The sequence below is a fragment of the Dunckerocampus dactyliophorus genome, chromosome 4, assembly GCF_027744805.1.
Source record: "Dunckerocampus dactyliophorus isolate RoL2022-P2 chromosome 4, RoL_Ddac_1.1, whole genome shotgun sequence".
Taxonomy (NCBI): domain Eukaryota; kingdom Metazoa; phylum Chordata; class Actinopteri; order Syngnathiformes; family Syngnathidae; genus Dunckerocampus; species Dunckerocampus dactyliophorus.
The window spans coordinates 21,404,088-21,424,347 of NC_072822.1; the positions used below are offsets into that span (position 1 = coordinate 21,404,088).

Consider the following 20,260-nt stretch of genomic DNA (forward strand, 5'->3'; position numbering starts at 1 on the left):
TCTTCACAGAAGTACAGATGACGTCTCAAGAAGCCTTTCCCTCGACAAAAACATTTCCATTTTTACTGTTGAATGTTTTGCCAATGACAATTTTATTAAATTGTTAAAATGTCAATTTGTAGCTTTTTGAGTGCAAGTCTGCATTTTAGTCTATAGATCACAGGGTGTCACTAAGTTGTTTTATTATACTCAAACCTATAGTGAAAGATAAGCATGCTGACAGAAGCCATAGAAAGTCACTGGTTTTCTCAAGGACTATGAAGCATCCATCTATCCATCCATCCATTTTCTATACCTTTGTCCTCACTAGGGAAACGGGGTATGCTGGAGCCTATCCCAGTTAACTTCGGGCGAGAGGCAAGGTACACCCTGGACTGGTCGCCAGCCAATCGCAGGGTAAACATAGACAAACAGCTATTCACTTGCACATTGGACTACAAAGCACGATTTATTCATACTTGCCTTGTCCTTAAATGCGCACAGCCACTGTGGAATCAAGGGTTTTGACCATGTATACATTAAAATGATAATATTAAGGTCGTTCTGGAGTAATACTAGGTTAACAATATGAATGCACAATCCCTGATTTTCTGTTTTTACACTTGTTTTTAAGTAACACTCCCAAAGGAAGCTGAAATTGCATTTTTTTAGAACATGGACACACAATTACAACAAAATAAAATATAATATAAGACAAGCAACATATGCATTGCCACCTTTTCATTTAATTAGCTTTCTTCAGGCCATTTAGATCATGTTTGTCATTATTGCAAAACAAAAAGATAGCTGAAAAACTAACTAACAACATTCCATGTTATGACGTTTCGTGGTTACGAATGTCACAAGTGAGCAGGGTAGCCATGGGTTTGGACCCCAAAGCAGACAGACACAAAGTAAAGTAAACAAAGTTTTACAGAACAAAAGGTGCACGATACGCATGAATACAAGCAAAAAGGAGAACAAAAAGTGTCTGCAACAAAAGGTTGCCGCAGGGGGAAAAAACAAAAAACAAAATCACAGCACAGGCTGGGGGCATAGCCACACAAAAATAGAAAGTACAACGCAAGACCAAAGCCAAAATACTAAAGCTACCTAGCAAGGCAAGGAGCAAGACTATGGTAACATGCGGCACAGCATGGAAGACAGTCCAGTGTCTGACTGGGGCAAATGGCATCTTGATAAAGGCCTGATAAACAATTGGAAGCAGGTGTGCAGCAGTGATTTTGCTCTAGGAACTACCAAAAAAGGGCACTGCAACACACGGCAGCAAGACCAACAAAGCATGACATTGCATGACAGAACTTGTTACACTGTGCGTGGCGGAAGAACACGGTATGTGCCTGCACAACTACACTGAGGAAGGATAACATTGCTTTTTAATTCATGTTTTGCACTTCATTATGTTATCCAAGCAGCAGTGTGCCAAGAAAAAGGCAAGCCTTGGCCATAGAAGTAAAAAACTCAGAGAGGGGAGACATGCCCGCCAATATTGGCCGCTCTTTTGGTCTCAGTCACTCGACTGTCGCGACCATCATTAAGGATAAAGATCATTGAATGTTAATGAAGGCGAGAGGGGTCATGGATTCCATGTGCTGTTACAAGAATATCTGGGAGGAGAAGAGAAAGTTATCCTTCCAGACTAGCCTAGGACAATATTCTAAGAAGGTAGAAAGGCCTGTTGTACTCTTGTCATTACGCTTTCATTTAATTCTTGTGTTCAGTCTTTTTATTACTGTATTTTATCTTCTTCTGTGTTCTGTGTACAGCGTGAGTGACTTAGGAGTTAATTTAGGTATAATTTCGGTATACAGTAAGTTCCGACTTCAACTAAAACTGGACTTACAATCAAGGAATGAAACACGCTTGTAACCCGAGGACCACCTGTATCTGTTTAAAATGCACATACATTTCAGTAAAGAAATTAACAATGACAAAAAGAATGCTATATATACAAAAGCAGCCACTCAGCATGACACTGAGAGTTAATTTAACATGATTCATTTCAGATTCGCAGGGATAATTCCTAAAAAAAAATTTTTTAAATGTTAAATTAATAATTTTCAACATCAACAATAAAACTTTCCAACCTTTCCTACCATTTTTTTTTTTTTTGCCACATGTCATCTTGTCTTTTTGACGCTCATATTTCTACTTGGCACTGAGATCCACTAGCAGGTGCTGATAGGCCAGAGAGTTGCCCTTGAAGCTGGCAGCCAACATAATATCCTTGTTGTCGACCGACACCAAGCTGAAGGCTCTTGGTGCTCTCATGTTGAGGTCTTGGAAGGGATGGAAACGCTGAGTGAGATCATCCCATAAGTACACTCTGGAGAAAGAGAAATCGCTTCCAAGGATGAGGTAGTGACGCAGGCCCACTGTGAAAGGATACACTACCATTGAGCCACGAGAGGGAAGAGCCTGGATCTCGATGAAACGCTGCCCTTCCCAGCGGAGGATCTTTGAGTCACCTATGAAGCGTGTGAGGCAAAGGTAAAGAACCTTCCTGATCCAAAAGTGCTTAACCATCTGCACGTCAGCTTGCTCTGTGATTTGGGAGTAGACCGCAAACTGCTTCTGCCCTCGATTCCACTGGTAAATCAACGGTGTTTGAGTGGCACTGGAGAGGATGAGGTGAGGCTTTCCTCCAACATCGAGGAACTCCACGTGGGTGTCGCGATGCCAAGGATGGAGGGACTGATGGGAGTAAAAACCATTGCTGTTCCACCGGTAAATGCTGGTTAAACCGGCCTTGGAACTGTCAGCGACGACAAAGTACCATTCACCATCCAGCTGGAAGGTCTCCACGAAGTTGGGCTTCTTCACACGAGTTGTGTCAATGTCTTGGATCTTTACAAAACGCTGTGGGTCCTCTTCCCACCTGCAATTTGAAGAAAAATGCAATAACATTGCTTAATTACTGACTGGCTCCATCATCATGCAGTATTTCCATAAAAAAAACATTTATGCAACAACCTTTATGATCGTATGTTTTCTGAAGGGACAAACTTCAATATCTTTCAAATGAGTCAGTGTACAGCTTGTATAGCAGTATAGATTTACTATCCACTGAAAACTCATAGACATTGTCTCAATAGCTGGCAAAACAAGTGAGTAGCAAGACAACCGTGTCAGATGTGTGTGGTAGGGGTTGTGGTCTGTGGCTGCATGAGTGCTGCCAAAAAATCAATTTCAACATGTACTGTGACATTCTGAAACAGAGCATGAACGCCTCCACTGGGAAACTGAGACGCAAAATAAACATTTTTATTTGTGGGGAAACCTGCATTTTGTGCTTATAATAGCCATAATTAGGCCATTTATTGGTAGAAAACCCATATCATTTGCCCTACATTGGTAAAGCTTGAGTTGCACAGAGAGTACTCTACATGAGGAAGTACTGTACTGTCTATTTGCAATGAATTCGCTCGGCATTTACAAACTACTCACACAACACAAACCAACAAGAGATCAGCCAAACGCCTCCCTATAGCCAAAAATAACACAAGTAACACATGTGGAACACACTATGCGGGTTTCAAAATAAATGAAAAAAAAAAAAAGTTTATAAAAAAAAAGTTTTGTTCTTTATTCATATTTATTTTAAGCATTTATTTATTTATCTATTATTATTATTATTATTATTATTATTATTATTATTATTATTAATGTATATGTATATATATATATATATATATATATATTTTTTTTTTTTTTCTTTGGGAGGGGTGTCTTACCGTTATCTATTATGTATTATCCTGATTATCACAGAAAACATGACATGGAATGCAGGAAGTGAACTACATGTACTGTACTAGATGTAGAATGGATGGAGGGTAGGATTTAATAAGCTTTGCTTCTTCCTACTCCTTTGGGACATGTGGAACTGTGAAAAAATGATTCATGAGATGTATTCCATTGTAACCTTCATGTTCAAATAAACTAAACCAAACCAAACCAAATGCTTACACACTCATACATATAATGCAATGAGTGTGTAATACAACACATGCAAAACAATACTGTTTTATACTCATGTATAACCTACAAAGCATGTTGGGAAACTCACACACAAACTTCCCCGACAGGAAGTTACCCAGCATGCCTTGCGTGTTATAAATTAGTATAAAATTGTATTGTTTTGCATGTATATTAGTATGTAAACATTTATTCTGGTGGGTCCGCAAAGAAAAGCTGGGATCTACTGTATTACTATACCCTCTTAAACCCAAATGTCAGGCTAAATGCTGAATAGGATAAGATCACAAAGACAATAAAAAGCATTTACATGAAGTGTTGCCAAATTGGCGACTTTGTTGGTAAATATGGTGATATTCCAAACCATCTTGCAGACATATTTTCTCAAAAGCGACTTGTGACAAATCTAATGACTTTTTCTGGCATCTTTGGAGAGTTTTCTGGTATTTGCGAACTTAAAAGTGAAAGCACGTATTGTTGTGCAGTTTCTGTTCTCACTGAGCAGCAGGGGGTGCTGCTGAGAGGTCCGCCCCGCCCCAAAGCAGTCACAAGCAGTCAGCTTCCGCGGCACACCGAGAGCTCGGGCTGGGCGATATGGACCAAAACTCCATCCATCCATCCATTTTCTATACCGCTTTATCCTCATTAGGGTTGCGGGGGCATGCTGGAGCCTATCCCAGCTGACTTCGGGCGACAGGCGGGGTACACCCTGGACTGGTCGCCAGTCAATCGCAGGACCAAAACTCATAACCCGATATATTTAGGTTGAATATCAATATATGATATATATCCCAATATTTTTTCCACAAAGCCAGTTTAAACAAAGACAAAGACAAATATGCGTGCAAAGTTGTTTTATTGACATTTTAAAAATCTTAAAAAAAAATAGCTGCTAAAATAAAATCATTCTGTATTTGAAACAAATATAGAAAAAGTAAAATATAATCTTCAATCTTCTTTATAACAAATCTTTAGCTATGCTTAAATCATCAGCTAATACCAAAAGCACGAAAGAACAAAATATGAAATAAAGTGCCCCGTTTTAAAAGACATTTTTAAATGCGAGCAGCAACTCAAAAATACTTTACTTTGAACAGTGTTATTTTTTTAGGTAAATATTTTTAAAAGACATAAGCATGTCCTTATTCCTTTAAAGACTTTGTGCTAGGAACACCAAACTATCAACTGCATATTAGGCTTTGTCTGTCTTCCTTTGACATTTGTGGTAGAGCTCGTGCTAAATACATGCGACTGCGAAGCTCGCTGGACATCTCGAGTCCATTGTTTTCAGCAGGTGTTTTTTCCACCGCTGCAATGGGGACCATATCTTTAGCAATGTGATAGGACACCACTTTAGTAATAGCACTCCACTTTGCACTTTTACTCTACTTTCATTAGGAACGCAACAGGAAAAAGAAGCAAGCAATGAACTGTGTTGTGGCAGGAGACTTGTGGTGTTTCAGCCCACAGCTTCAAACATTCATACTGGAATTTGTGCCAAGTGCTGAAACACATTGTAGAGCTTCCGCACTTGACAGGCACTTTTGCGAAGTACCTCCAAAATACTGAGCCGCTGCTTTTTCTTCAGACGTTGTCGCCTCCATTATTATTGAAAATTGAGCAAGGGCTTGTGTTCCGTGGCCTGTCACCTCCTACATGCATAGAGGGGGGCGAGGCAGGAGCTCACACACAGTGCAGCGAGATGAGTGAGACAAGCCAAGAGTTACAGCGCAAATCCAGTATATATAGATATGAACCATATGCTTGTTTTTGATGCTTAAAAGAACCATCAATATATTAATAATATGAATATATGTCGCCCAGCCGCACTGAGAGCATAGTGGAGCACTACGCATCCCTGAATCACACATGCGCGCGGCACGATGTGGGATCTAAAACGTAAATGTTTCTTAATCTTCATTAAATTGCTACTTATTACACTCAAGCCTCATTTGGACTCAGTCACTTACCTGTCAGTGTGTCAGAATGTGTGATGGAAAAACATTTAATAAATGAAACGATTAGTCCTAATGCAAGAAAAAAGGTGGTAGGCGCTGGCCAAGATAACGTTTCAAAATTATATTTTGATGAAGTGATGGTCAATTTTAAATTAACAAACCAAGAATCAAGTAGTAGTTCTAAAACTAACTAAGATGTTTTACTCACTTTTTTGTCTGTCCTACGAGGTTATGCTTTTTTTCCTACCTCATCTGTTACAACGTCATATGCAAATAATATGCAAATTAGCCGATGACATCTTCCAGCGGCTTCTAGGACAGCTAATAGCTATTTTCCTACTGAGGAGTTGGCAACACTGTTTGCATGGCTGGAAGCAGTTTGTAAACCCGAGTAAATGATGATACTAATAATTCATGCAAACCTTACTTGTAGATATGAGAGCCACCAAAAAGTTGAGCCACAACCATGTACAGCACGTTGTTTATCGCCACTGGTTTGCAGTACACCGCTGAGCGAGCTGCACGGGCATACAAAGACTATTTTGAAATGACACACAAAATAGAATAACACTCTTTGTACGTCTTTGTAGCAATTACTTACAAGTAATGTTTTGAAAAGTCCTAAAGGCCATTTCGACATGATCCCACACATACAGAGTGCAGAAACCCGAATCAGGTTGAGCAAAGGTCACAAAGTGATCGCCACTGAACTCGTAAGACTCCACTGACACGGAGTGAAACGGGAACATTTCATAAACAGCAAAATCTAGTGGCGAAAAAGAGAACGAATTACAAAGGAAACATTTTGCCATGTCGTTATTTTTCAAATCGGAGAGTTCAAACCTGCACTGATGCAGTTAAAGTCTCGTGGGGCGAGATCATGGACTCTGCGACCCTGGAATTCAAAAGGGCTTGCACAGTAGATGGAAGGAACGGAAGTGTTGGTCTTTTCTATCCAGTCAACCAGCCACTTGATTTTACAGTCACAGCGCAAGGAGTTTCCTCGGAGGTCCCTGAAACCAGCCATGAAACACAGAAACTACTGTATGTTGGTCTGAAGGTACTACAATGATCAATGACAGATGACAGGTCAGACATTGTTGACAGACACTTACAAATCGGTAAGGATATCAAGATGTTGAAATAGATCTCTGGGCAGCTGCTGCAGGTTGTTGTTTGAGAGGGATCTGAAAAAAGCCCAGTTGTTTATTTATAATACGTTTTTATGGGTGTCGTTTCATAGTAATAATAAAATAATAGTAATAATAAATAATAGAAATAATCACTCATATGTTTTACATTTACAAAAAGAGCTCAACCGGTATACTGTGCAAATATACACTAAATAAAAATAAATCATGCATAATGCTGTGTGCATCTTGTTTTTTGCTGGACAAAAGTAATACTCACAAATGAGTCAGAGATTTCAATCCTCTGAAGGTATACTGAGAGAGGGTCTGGATGTCATTATTCTCAATAAATCTGGTAAAGAAAAATAAAATTCAATTCAATTTTAAAAAGTCACTCATATTGTTACCAAGCTTTGACAAATGGTTGCATTTGGAGGCTACTACTTGTATTATCAGGGTGTGCACATGGTGCATTTAGGCTTAAAATTGAACAGCTCAGTTGTCCTCAAATTAGGATGTGAAAATACAGACCAATATTTTTGTAATTAATTATGCCAGGGTGATGCGCTGTTATCTGCATAAGTGCTGCAAAGCCTGTTGTTAAAGGAAAACTGCATTCTGGAATTTTGCCCATCATCCACAATCCTCATGTGAGACGTGAACGTATTTCGCTTTTCTGTGCGTTCTAAAGATATAAAAACAGATAAAAACAGACAGCTGATTACCGTATGGGACACACCTATGATGCCGACAAACACCGCTATTCAAACACCTCCAAAAACCTCCAACAAGGTTTTATGGTTTCATCTGTAACCATGTAGTAACAGGTACATTCAGGATAACATGTAATACTTTTGCCGTATTTTGGCCCTTTTAAGCTTTACCTGAACTTCCTTCCATGGCACATTGATTTCACATAGTAACACAGAAACTAACGCCTACACCTAGCATTAACTTTTCCAAACTCAAAAACAAAAACAGAAGCAGCAGTAGCAGCAACTCCAATATGTCGCCTGTTACCTGTTGGTGGTGGCTTGAGGCATTGATGCGTTGCGGACGAGTGTGTGGTGAAGCTAGTCGCTAGCCGGCTAGTGCAGTAGCTAGCCAGTGTGGTGTGGCAAGGTGTCAATACGCCACTAACGTAGTTCGATCGGCGCAACAATTTGAACAAAAGTAATGACAATTTTGCTGTAGCTTGGTTAATATGCACGTCACATTATATGTAAACGGAGTGTTGTTGGCGCTTTTTGGAGTTTTTAGCTGCGTCCTTTTAGCTGTTTTTATATCTTTAGAATGCACATAAAAGAGAAAGACGTGTTAATGTCACACAAGGATTGTGGATGATGGGCAACATTTTTTAAAAAGTGCATTTTTTTCTTTAAACTGACTCACAGGGGAATAGTTTGTGATAAAATGACATTGCAGCATTTTCTTTGTTTTACCTGTCAACAGTGTAGCTAGTATATGCTGTATACTGTAACCTGTACAATGTTGTTGGGGGTGGTTGTCTGTGACAGTAGGATTTCATTAACATTCTCAGCAGGTAGCACTGATAATGGCACTAAAGCGACAAACTGCAGGAGAAGGCAATAAGCTGCAGCATATTCAGCTTTATCACCCTGCATGCATCTGCATCATCACAGGATTTATTGTTTATTTTTATTGTATTAGTTATTGTGGAATCCTCGCCTTTATCATCATGTTGGTTTTTAATGACTTTGCAAGAAAGTGCAAGACTACAAATGTCAATGCAATAAATTACAATAATGCAAAGTCAAACATGTTTTGGCTAATTATAAAACTATGCTAGTCAGAAGATCAAAATGTAAAATCCAAAACAAATCAGAACAAAAAATCAAAACGTGATGTGCAATAAAAATGATTCTTGTCATGTTCTGCATGAAAGGTTTTGTCTGTGGTGAAATTTATTTCCATATTTCCCGTAGTGTATCTCCTGTTGTGTGCTATTATTTTGTTACCTTCTGTTCCTGTGATGTGTTTAGTTCCACCTCTTGACTTTTGTTTAGACGGCCCGGCAGAGCACACCTGCTCCTAATCGGTAATTTGCGGCACTTTAAAGCACAGAGGTGGCAGCATGAGCATGGTGTCCATCCATTAGTTTACCTTTTTTTTTTTTACTAATTGTTATCTGTTTGTCGTTACATCCCGTTGCATCTCATGTTTTCTGTTTTTCATCTCTTTTTTGTGCGTGTTCTTGTTTTGACCTCCCATGGTGAGTTTGTTTGCCTTCGCTTTACCTTTTCACCCTTGTTATTTTGTACTTTGTGTTTTAGAGCTCTATTAAAGACATTTTTCTGCACGTCACCTCAGTCTCTGCATCCCGGGGACCTGCCCATAATTGACTGTGACAGTGCTTTGGTTACTCATCATGCAATATTTGCTTTGTCATTTAGTTTGATTTCATTCCTATATGATATTTTTCATGATCTTAGGAGGACATGGGAGGAAGCTAGGAACCAGGTACCCTACAACAGTGGTCCCCAACCTTTTTCCCACAAATCTCCCGTGGACCAGGGGGGAGTTTGTACATTATAACGATCTAATTTATCATATTTATTATGTATTGTGTAAAACTAAGACATGAACAACATGTTTTCCAGAGAGATGATTACATCGCTGTTTGACGTGTGTCGTAAAAGGCAGTGTGCTAGCATGAATTAACTGGAGACAAATGTGCACATTAGCACTCAATAAGATCATCAAAACTTACCTTTATGCATTCCCACATAGTATAAGCATTTAGGACCAAATATGAGGTGAAAGAAAAACGGTAAAAATACAGTATAGTAGTCTATTTGTGCGGCATGAGAGAAAGTTAGCACAGTGGTGCATTCAGGGACCGTCGAACAAAGTGGGATGGGTCGCCGCTTGCAAAAAAAAACATTAATGCCAAAACAATGCGATTTGTAACTGTATAATGCATTCCCACATAGTATCAGCATTTAGGACCAAATATGAGGTGAAAGAAAAACGGTAAAAATACAGTATAGTAGTCTATTTGTGCGGCATGAGAGAAAGTTAGCACATGCACAGTGGTGCATTCACGGACCGTCGAACAAAGTGGGAAGGGGCGCCGCTTGCAAAAAAACCCATAAATGCCAAAAAAATGGGATTTGTAACTGTATATTATTTTTAAAATAAAATAATGGCCCTTATTTCCGAAATTGATATGCATTTACATAAAATTTGATGTAGTTATTTGCAAGTGTATTTTTTTTATTTATCATTGCACCTGAAAACTTCCCGTGGTCCGGTTCGGCCCCACCCATGGACCCGTACTGGGCCGTGGCCCAGTGGTTGGGGACCATTGCCCTAAAGGAGATAATTGTGATGTTGTTGAATGATATAAGGAAGGAGCTAAACAGCAAAATAGATAAACAGCATGAAAACGTGAAATCCCTAATTAATACATTAAGGATTTGAAGAATGAAAATGCATCACTTCGGAAACAAATGGATGGGCTAGAAGGGAAAGTGGAAGCTTTAAAGAAACAAAATGATGATAAGGATCTCATTATATTGCAAATGATATGCAGAGTGGATGATTTGGAGCAGTTGACGTGCATGAACAATGTAATTGTGACTGGGCTTCACATAACACGCACGTCTTATGCCATTGCAGCTGACAACGGAGGAGGACAAGATGTTGCTCCAACAGAGCAACAGGTGGCCACCTTTCTGCAGTCAAAGGGGGTGGATGTGTATGTCAACAACATGGACACATGCATCCCAGTGTCTGGCAGGAATAACAACACAACACCTGTTGTCATCATAAAGTTCAACAGAAAAAACATGGTGTGAATGAATTATCAGTAATAAACATGGGGAAGAGTTCGGATTAAATACAAGATCTGCTTCTTCCTACTCCTTTTCAGACATGTTGAATTGTGCAAATGTAACCATGTAATGTTTCTTCATATAAGTTGTTACGCATGTCTGAAACATGCCATGCCATGTCATACCGTGCCATACCATACCATACCAATTCATATCACTGCACTTGTTATCCATACTTATACTATCATCGCATTCTCAGTCGACCTATATTTATACAATGCTGATTAATATCTTTCAGCACTCCAGTTATACCGTAACCCATATAACATTTAATGCTGCTCTCGTTGACACGGTGACAGTCATAAATATAATTTACATGGTATTTTCATACAATGCCTTTACTCTACTAGAACGTGCTGCACTATTCTCCAGTGTTTACATGTGAAGTGCAATATTACATGCGAAACAGAGAGCTGCTTCACTGCTTTTTATTGTTTCTGCCACTAATAGTGATGGGAATTTTGGCTCTTTTTAAGGGAGCAGGTTATTTTGGTTTGGCTGTCTAAAAAGAGCTGGCTCTTTCGGCTCCCATTTTGACCAGTTAAGTGCGGACTCTTTAAAGAGGAAAAAAGAGGGAAAGCAAAGCCCGCTCATTCACTTCAAAGAGACGGCTCTAAGAGCCATATCGTTTGAGAGCAACCCATCGCTACAGGATAAAGACCTACTGTACTATAATTTTAAACTACTTCATTTACTCACAGGTACTGCAGGTGAGAAAGACCCGCAAATGCATCATCAGAAATCATGGTGAATGTGTTGGAGTTCAAGAGCCTGCAGACAAAATGAAAATGAATGATGCTACCATGATACATGTAGGTTTGTAAACAATGCAATACAGTAGATCCATGTGGTGCATTACAGTGCAATGCCTCATGAAATGTAGTCCTATCAAGTACACTTTTATAAAGTACAACCATATTAAATACACTGAGTCATCAATCAATACCAAAATATTATAATGAATTGAATTAGAAGTCATTGCAAACAAATGCAGACCTACACACAATGATAAGAGGGACATTTGTGATTGCATGTGACAGACAAATAAGCTTTTGTTAGGGCACAACGGAGGGAGTCAGTTGGGGATGACACTGATACAGAGACACCACTCTTATTACTGCTATGTCATCACTCTTTTCAATCATTCATTTCAAGCAGAGGGAGTCAGAAGGCCCACGTGTTTACCACAAACTTTACCTGTACATTACTTGACTTGAAAAACAAGCAATGTTTGTTGTTGTCAAAAACACTCACAGGAATTGGAGGAGGTGAAGGTGTGAGAAAGCTCCCTCTGGGATTGCGGTAAATGCTGTGCTCACCATCGTCCTGCACAGTCAAACAAGTTACCATGTTAATATAAGCCAGGGTGTCCATTTGTTATTTTATTGGCCCGCAGCATATTGTAGACATACAATCAACCCCCCAAAAAACAGCAAAAATGTGAAAACTTGAGCAAAAAGGCACAATGTAAAGAGAAAATTGTATATCTATATATTTTTAATCCTTTTCACAAAATTCAAAACATCTTAAAAATATCTACAGTAAGTGGTCCCCCGCATCCTTTGATTTTTTTCAGTATACGGTCCTTGGTGGAAAACGTTTGGAGGCCCCTGACATAATCCCTACATGCATACTTTACAAGTGTGATGTCATATTAGAACAGGGGTGAGCAAACTATGGCCTAGGGGCCACATCCGGCCCACCGAGCGTTTGAACCCGGCCCACCAGATGCTTCCAAAGTATTTAACATTTAACATAAAATTGTGGAAAAAATGATTAGACCACCCTTGTTTCTTCAGTTTCGTGTTCATTTGAATGCCTGATACAACTAAAGGTACCTTTGTTGTCCCTTTCATGTACCAAATATAACAATGATAACAAAATAGCTCAAAAGAGTCCATTTTTGTGGCAGTACAATGCTATAGCTATTCATGTAAGAACATAAGTGACTTTGGTTATTATCAAGAAAACCATGGAAGTTGCTAGATATCAGCTCTTAAATTAAACTCTCATGAGCTATTTTTGTTATCGTCATTATATTTGTCCAAACAAATGTACCTTTAGTTGTACCAGGCACTAAAATGAACACAAAACTGAAGAAACAAAGGTGGCCTAATGATTTTTTCCATGACTGTAAATCTACAAGCTGGCAACATGGCTTACAAGTAGTCAGAGTCAATCTGAGACAACCTTTTGATGGTTTAAGCAACTTTTCACATGCAGCGATCCAGACAATACCTCACCCACGGTGTCAAACAAACACAAGTCACCACGTATGTGACACACTACTCAACCAACCCACTGCACTGTCTGGGAAGTAAAAAAGGAGGGACGTTCACATACTCTTTAAAAGTACATTTTTTATCATGCATAGTTCATATTGTATATCACCCATCCTTTATTCATTCCGGGTGTCTTATTCAGTTAAAAAAAAACTGTAAAATTCAATGTGGTCTGATGTTCAATTAAAGTGCTCCTGAAATAAGGGAAACAAGCACATATAACAGATTGTATGACACTTTTACAGATAAAATAAGACAAATAAATTCAGGTGGACTGTTTTTATAGGCATAAAATAGTGTGTGTATCAAATATTTAGCAATCCCAATAATGACTCCATCCATCCAGCCAATAATGACTCTAACCTTGTTCACCCATCATATGTCTTCTTTTGTCCTTGTAGTTTGAATGTCAAGGAGGTCTTTTCTAGGACACGTAACTTCCTTTTTTTTACGTTTCTGGAATGAGGTCGGCGTGTTCTCTTGAAATTCCTGTGCACCCCGGGGGTCAGCGTCATATAAATGGAAACATATCTCAACCAGTCTATCCTCCTGCATCAATGATTAATCCTCATTTCATTACACTGAGTGAGGAGAAGCAAAAAGCTAATCTAATGCTATTGCCTAGCGAGATGCTACCGCTGCACCTTAAGTTCACCTTATGGAAGAACGGCAATATTAAAATGACTTTGTTTGAGTAGGACAAAATAAAATTCCATACCAATTTCTAGGTTTTAGCGAGTACAAGGATTTTACTCATTACATAAAGCAGGATGACATTATTGTTCAATCTGCATACAGCTATTACATTATACAGCTGCTCTTGGTAACAGTATGAACTCACAGTGAGATGACCCCAGGTGGGAAGCTCTTTGGTATAGCCTTGGTATCCACACAGAAGGCACTGTCTTTGGTACATGAGCAGGTCGCAGGACAGCGTGGTGTCTTGGAGGCCTTTTTTGTGTTTGAGTATCCAGGCTGGGAGAGTGAGAGGCACAGAACCACAAAGTAGATCAGATTGAGCCATCTCGGTCCAAGCTCCATCATTCCCGAGCAGGAGGAAAAAGAAAGAGCAGGTGTAGTACAGAGAGACGACAAGTAGACTGCCTAACAAGCCCAGAACTAACTCTGAGGGCAGAGTTGAGAGAGAGGGGGTGTGTGAGGGAGAGGGGCAGAGGAGGGGTTCCTGTGTCTCTGCAGCTTTACCGGATCTGTGCTGTGTGCTCTGAGACATATTGTGCAGTAGGAATGATGAGAAAGGATGCTTTCTTGCACTGGGACACGAGGGCAGCACCACTACACTAAATTATTTACGCTCATTCTCAGCCACAGGGCTAAGAGCTGCAAGCACTTTTTTTAGCTATAAAATCAGTTTAGCTCTGAAAGTGAAATGTATTAGTATTACATTAATTGTGTTTTGTTTTTTTTTTAATCAGAAGTGTACTTAGTTACTGCAAGATTGAGGTTGAGGTTCTCGTCACAATTCTTCCTCCAAAGAATAGACCATTTTTTCCTCAGAAAATGTATCGCGTCTACCCGAAGTCAATAATAATTTATAAATATGTGCATACATGTTCCACTGTTAAAACAGCCCACAATTTTTTATACTACTTTATACTTTATTGATAATGTTTTTTCGTTAAGTGCTGAGTTTTTGCACTTTGCTTGGTGGTCCTTCAATGCACCGCAGTCGCTGTAAGATGCAAAGGTGAAACTTCTACACAGTGACTCCAATTCCATCTGTTCATTGATCATCTTGAGTGAGTACCTATACAATTTCATCATTTAAAATGTGTTTAATAAGTGTGTGAGGCATATAAAAGAGAGACGGGGAGGGTTCTTCAGCCATTCTTATTGTAAATGTTGATCGGAGGAAGAGAACGTCAACATCAACCTAGCAGGTGAACTGGGGGGAGCGAGCTCCTGTGTCAAAAATACACATTTTTATGGGGGTCTCATTTAGACATGGGTTTTTGTCATTTGCTATTTGATCTTGGAATATAATCTACCGCATATACTGTATTTAAAGAAAAAAAACTGCCTGCATCTGATGGGTTGACAGGCTCGTCGTGAGTTCCCTTGTAGCTCATGATTGGCTCCTGCCAAAGAAAGAGTTGCCGTTTCCTCACTGACTCGCAAGCGGCACAGTATTTAAACGATTAGTAGTAGTTGCCAGTAGTTGCAGGGTTAAAAATTTAAGAAAAAAGTAGCGGCTTATACACCGGAAATTATGGTATATATTTGAACATGTATGTATAATTTTGCAAAAATCACAAATAAACTAAATCCACTTAAGCCAATTGTTTAAAAAAAAAAGATGTGCCTTGTATTATCATTCTACCCTACGAATGGAACTATTCAAATAAATTATTAAGGGCCCTAAATGAATCAAACATACATGATGAGTGTATAATGTATGTAACTGTATAATGATGTAAATGATGTAAAATGATGTTAAAAAAAAATTATTGGTCAGATGTACATGTAGCAGATCCCCGCATTTTGCAGGGGTTATCTTCCGGGACCACCAGCGAATAAAAATAAATTTTTTTGACACACAGCTTGCTCCCCACCGCCCTCTCCAAACTCTCCTCTTTGCTTGACGTTGACATTTTCCTCTGATTTTGGATCAACATTTGCAATCGACGTGACCTTTGTAATTAATAGATTGGATTTAGCTCGTAGTGATGCATTTTGCGACTAAAATGTGAGACATTGGAGGTAAATTTGTAATCTACTCGTGCATGTGTGACCAGTTAATTTCCAGATTTGATTTTATTTTTGAATATTGCTTGTTGCTAACAAGCCTGTGCTCCACACTTGTGCGCAAATGAACGAGTTTGCTAGTTTGCTAGTTAGCTATTTGTGGCAGCATCAGAACTATGTGCACACAACTATGTGTGTGTTCAAGGGCCGCGGGGTAACACTCAGTGAAACATAATGAAACAGTATATTTTTTCATTAAAATAATAGCCCTTGTTTCTAAATTGATATTCATTTACATATTATTACATTCAATGAATGTTATTTACTTGTTATTTACTGTGTTTTTTTGTATCATTGCTTCTGAAAGTTCTCCATGGCCCACAGACCAGTGCGGAGCCGTGGCCTGGTGGTTGGGGACCCCTGTTTTAAATCAACCTATCTTGGAACTCCACATATGATGATCATGATCTTTAATGATAAAGACGTTAGGTGTGATGACAGGCTAGTGGCTTCTGGTATAGTAATAAATAAAAGTGTAAAACAGTCATAAGGTGTACATGATGCCAACAAAGAGGCCTTCCAGAAGCTAGGGAAAGAAACAGGGTGGTTAGAGAAGACAGTTGCCATTTCTTGTTCACATACTTATCAGTAATACAGTAAAAATGAGAGGAAATGTTAATATTTATGTAATATTATAGTTTTACTTACAGTTGTACTTTACTTTACTGCAAGTCAATTTCCGTCCCCTAAATGTTTTGCTTTCGCTCCTAAAATTTTAAGTTAAGGGCCACTGTGCTCCTAGTAAAAAAAGTTAGTCTGGAGCCCTGCCCTAGCCTCAGCCAGAACACTCAAGATGGGTCATGGATGGGTCTTCCAGCATGACAACGACCCAAAACATACGGCCAAGGCAACAAAGAAGGTGTTCAAGAAGAAGCACATTAAAATCATTGGCATGGCTTCGCCTTAATCCCTTAATCCCATACTATTTGGCCAAATTCTTCTGCCAGAGCAACAAATAAAAAATGTATTGAGAATTAATTAAAACAAGTTTCCTCACAGCAAAAAGGTTCCAGATTAAAATGCTGGTTTTAATATTGTAATATTATATTACACTACAGTTTACAAATCCACATTATTTGCTTTGTTGCACTTTTTGAAATTATTTTTTGAATGTACTGAATGTACTACTTTATTTTTAACTTAATTTCTTTTTTGTTTTGTTTTGTGGAGTGGAGGGCGGCTGGGTGTTCCACGTTAAAAGGGGAAAAATTTGGAAAAAGTGACCGGTGCGATTATTGTTTTTTGTGTCTCACATTACTATGTATCGTTGAGGCTCAATAAACATCTATTTTATTAAATATAGTTTCTTCTCCCTGTTGTTGTTTGGGGTACTACAGGCTTAAAACCTCCAGTTTCCTCTTGACACCAAACAGGATTAATGGTGTACGAAAAGAATGGCATTTCTGATGTGCATTTGAAAAGAAACAGATTAAGTAATGAGAAGCAGCTTCACTTCTCAGACGTTAAGTTTTAGTACTCGGGTGACGACACCAGAGGGCGTTGATGTCCATAAAACTGTCCACCCAAGCAGCAGAGGCCAGTACAGAGATCTGTGCCAGGCATTGCCATCCTCTCCTCACAAGGACTCTCTTGTCCCAATCATCCTCATAAGACACTGCAGTCAACAAAAACTAAACACATTGTCCTCATTTTCCAAAGTAAACCAAATGTGTCAACTGAATAAAGAATTTAGTGTTACAGACTGTAAAACTGGTGCAAAATGTCATGAGCGGCCTAAACCATTTGAGGGTTTGTTTTGATTTGCTATAGTTTGATTCAAATCACAGGACCGGTTGCAAAATGCGCAATTATCCCAGGACTCTGATGTTGTGCCACCCAGTAATGTACATCACATTTACACAGAGAAGGAATTCAAATGTCACTTACAAAATTATGGGTGTTGCCTTGTACAGTTAGGGAAAGCTATTTCCTGTGGAGCCGTTTCTGTATGGTTTATTTTCATTTGTACGCTGGTTCAAAGGGTTTGCTTGTGTCTTGACTTTTTTTTAGAACTGCACTGTAAGGAGAGTTTTGTAAATTGGGCCCAGTGAGTAGCAATTAATGCCTGAATTTGCTCCTTGCAGAGCTCTACCCAATCCAGACATCTGCTGGGAACCAGCATGAATGCATGGCCATCCATTCCAAATATTGATGCCATAATTATTGCAGGTTTCTTTCTAAAGTACTATTTGAGCATATTTCCTGCAAATAAACCAGCTACCTGTTAAAAAAAAAACACAATTCAATATGCACACTGTGAGTGGATGGACAACAGTACAATTAAAACAAAAACAAGGATACACTTTTAATATTTGGGAAAAAGCCTTTTCAGAGGGAATGTGTTGGTATAGCAAGACAGAAACAAAAACGTCTGTTTCAAAAAGCAACACATGCAGCAGTTGATATACTTTTGACAGCTGTTCTTTTAGAGCAGATTCAGATGCACTTTGTCATAAAAAGTTCAGCAAAGTCACCACTCATTCCAAGAGCGCATCATTAGAACTAACACATGGCTGTGCTGGATTTGGCAAACAATAGCATACATTTCAACATTTGCATTTTAAAATAAGGGGAAATTTTCCGGAAAAAAAGGGAAATTCGGGGTTAGGGGCGACGGTCCACTGCTGATTCTGTGTCATAGGTGTCACTAGCCTTCTGTGACAAAGAAATAAAATACATCAGAAGCATATTGAATGCACTGTATTGTACAATTACATTTTGTGTTGACATCATTATTCTGTCAACATTACTGTGTCAAACTAGCTATTGCTATGTCGAAGCACTTGCTATAAAGCTAAGGGAGCCATTTGAGTTCATACATGCACTTGTGTATTGCTGTTAAAGGGCATTGAACAGCTACTGTATGTTGCTTTTTGTCATTTGATTTGTGCTTTGTGACTCAAGAAAATACTGTACAGTTCTTGAGTAGCTCTATTGAGATATGAGAATATAAACATATGATTTTAATTAGAAACAACTACTGATTTATGCAGGTTGTTTTATCATTTTGAGAGAAAAATTCTGAAAGCGATTGGCTGGCGACCAGTCCAGGGTGTACCCCGCCTCTCGCCCGAAGTCAGCTGAGATAGCCTCCAGCATACCCGCGACACTAAGTGGCATAAAAAATGTATGGATGGAATTCTGAAAGCGCTGGAATCAACAATGCTGGAGAGGATGACCTAGGCTTACACACGTGTGGAGTGTGATGTCAGCGGTTTATTATTTAATTTGGGGGTTATATTGACCATTTTTACATTTGTGCAGTTTTTGTTTATTACTCTTCACAAAAGGTACAGGTACATATTGGGCGTTGTCAATAAATATTTGTGTTGTACCACATATCGCATCGCTACGACGCCCGAGGCACAGGGCTTGCTCGCATCTTCTTCCGCTGTGTAACACACACGTAAACAAATGGCCGCAGCGCTCCGTCGCAGAAGAAGATGTGAGTATCTTTGTCACGCACACAAGAATGGACAGGCGAAAATGGATGGCTGTATGGTTATCAGTATCGGTATTGGTCTTGAGAAGCAGGAAGTTATTGGTATAAGCTTGAAATAAAAAGTGCATCACTAGTTTTTTTTCTTCGAAAATAAGCCTTTTTTTCCACTGACAATATTTCTCATTCACCCCCTAAGTCAGTAAAAATGTATAAATATGTGACAATACAGGTAAAATGTACAGCACACATGCACCACTGTTAAAAAAAGACGACAATTTTTACATGTTTATGTCTACACTTCACTGATGTTTTTCGCCAAGCGTTGAGATGTCTCACTTTGTTCAGCTGTCCTTAAACGCACCATAGTTACGTGAGGCAAAGTGAAAGTGAACTTTTTCTGATGTTGATACATCTTAATAATTCCACAGCAGCGAGTCATGTGTCAAAAATAGACATTTTTATGGGCATCTCAATTACTTGCCTTTTTTATTATTATTATTAGGTTATTTACAAACCTGGAACGGAATCCCCATGAACAGCGGGTCTCTAGCACTGTAGACCGGAACTGGCTATTAGTGTGAGTCTCATAAAGAGTTGCGATATTGTTACACGTTGCTGTACCTGCTTTGTCTATATAAGAAACATACATAAAGTTTCCTGTGGTTGACAGGTATGGGATGAGTCAGTAAAGACCCTTAAAAGGTTCTCTACGTCACTGCCTGATTTAACGCCCACTGTGTTCTCCTCAGGTTTAAACCCACATCCCATTCTGATTACGGGCCAAGAAGTCTGAAAAGGACTCTCTGTCTGTTTTCACTGCAGTTTCTTTCACCGTTTGGCCTCCTGGCTGCAC

General features: G+C 39.1%; 1 protein-coding gene across 2 annotated transcripts; it reads right to left on the minus strand.

Annotated features, from left to right (window-relative positions):
- Positions 1-301: 301 nt before the first annotated feature.
- Positions 302-14,297, minus strand: lgi3 (leucine-rich repeat LGI family, member 3). Of its 2 annotated transcripts, XM_054773390.1 has the most exons (10): positions 14,044-14,297; positions 12,175-12,246; positions 11,620-11,691; positions 7,344-7,415; positions 7,049-7,120; positions 6,777-6,946; positions 6,535-6,699; positions 6,361-6,451; positions 2,777-2,878; positions 2,460-2,694 (listed from the first exon to the last, which is right to left on the minus strand). In XM_054773390.1, the coding sequence occupies exons 1-10, from the start codon at positions 14,244-14,246 to the stop codon at positions 2,598-2,600; spliced, it is 1,116 nt and encodes a 371-aa protein (XP_054629365.1). In that variant the 5' UTR covers positions 14,247-14,297; the 3' UTR covers positions 2,460-2,597. The 2 variants fall into 2 exon arrangements, with proteins under 2 accessions (XP_054629363.1, XP_054629365.1); XM_054773388.1 differs by having other exon boundaries at positions 302-2,878.
- Positions 14,298-20,260: the final 5,963 nt, after the last annotated feature.

Coding starts and splice junctions, on each gene's coding strand:
- lgi3 (XM_054773388.1), bottom strand. CDS start 14,246: ATGATGGAGCTTGGACCGAGATGGCTCAATCTGATCTACTTTGTGGTT. Junction 7,416..11,619: donor CTTTCTCACCTGCAGTACCT/GTGAGTAAATGA, acceptor TTTCTTTACCAG/ATTTATTGAGAATAATGACA. Junction 6,947..7,048: donor CTTGATATCCTTACCGATTT/GTAAGTGTCTGT, acceptor GGCTGGTTTCAG/GGACCTCCGAGGAAACTCCT.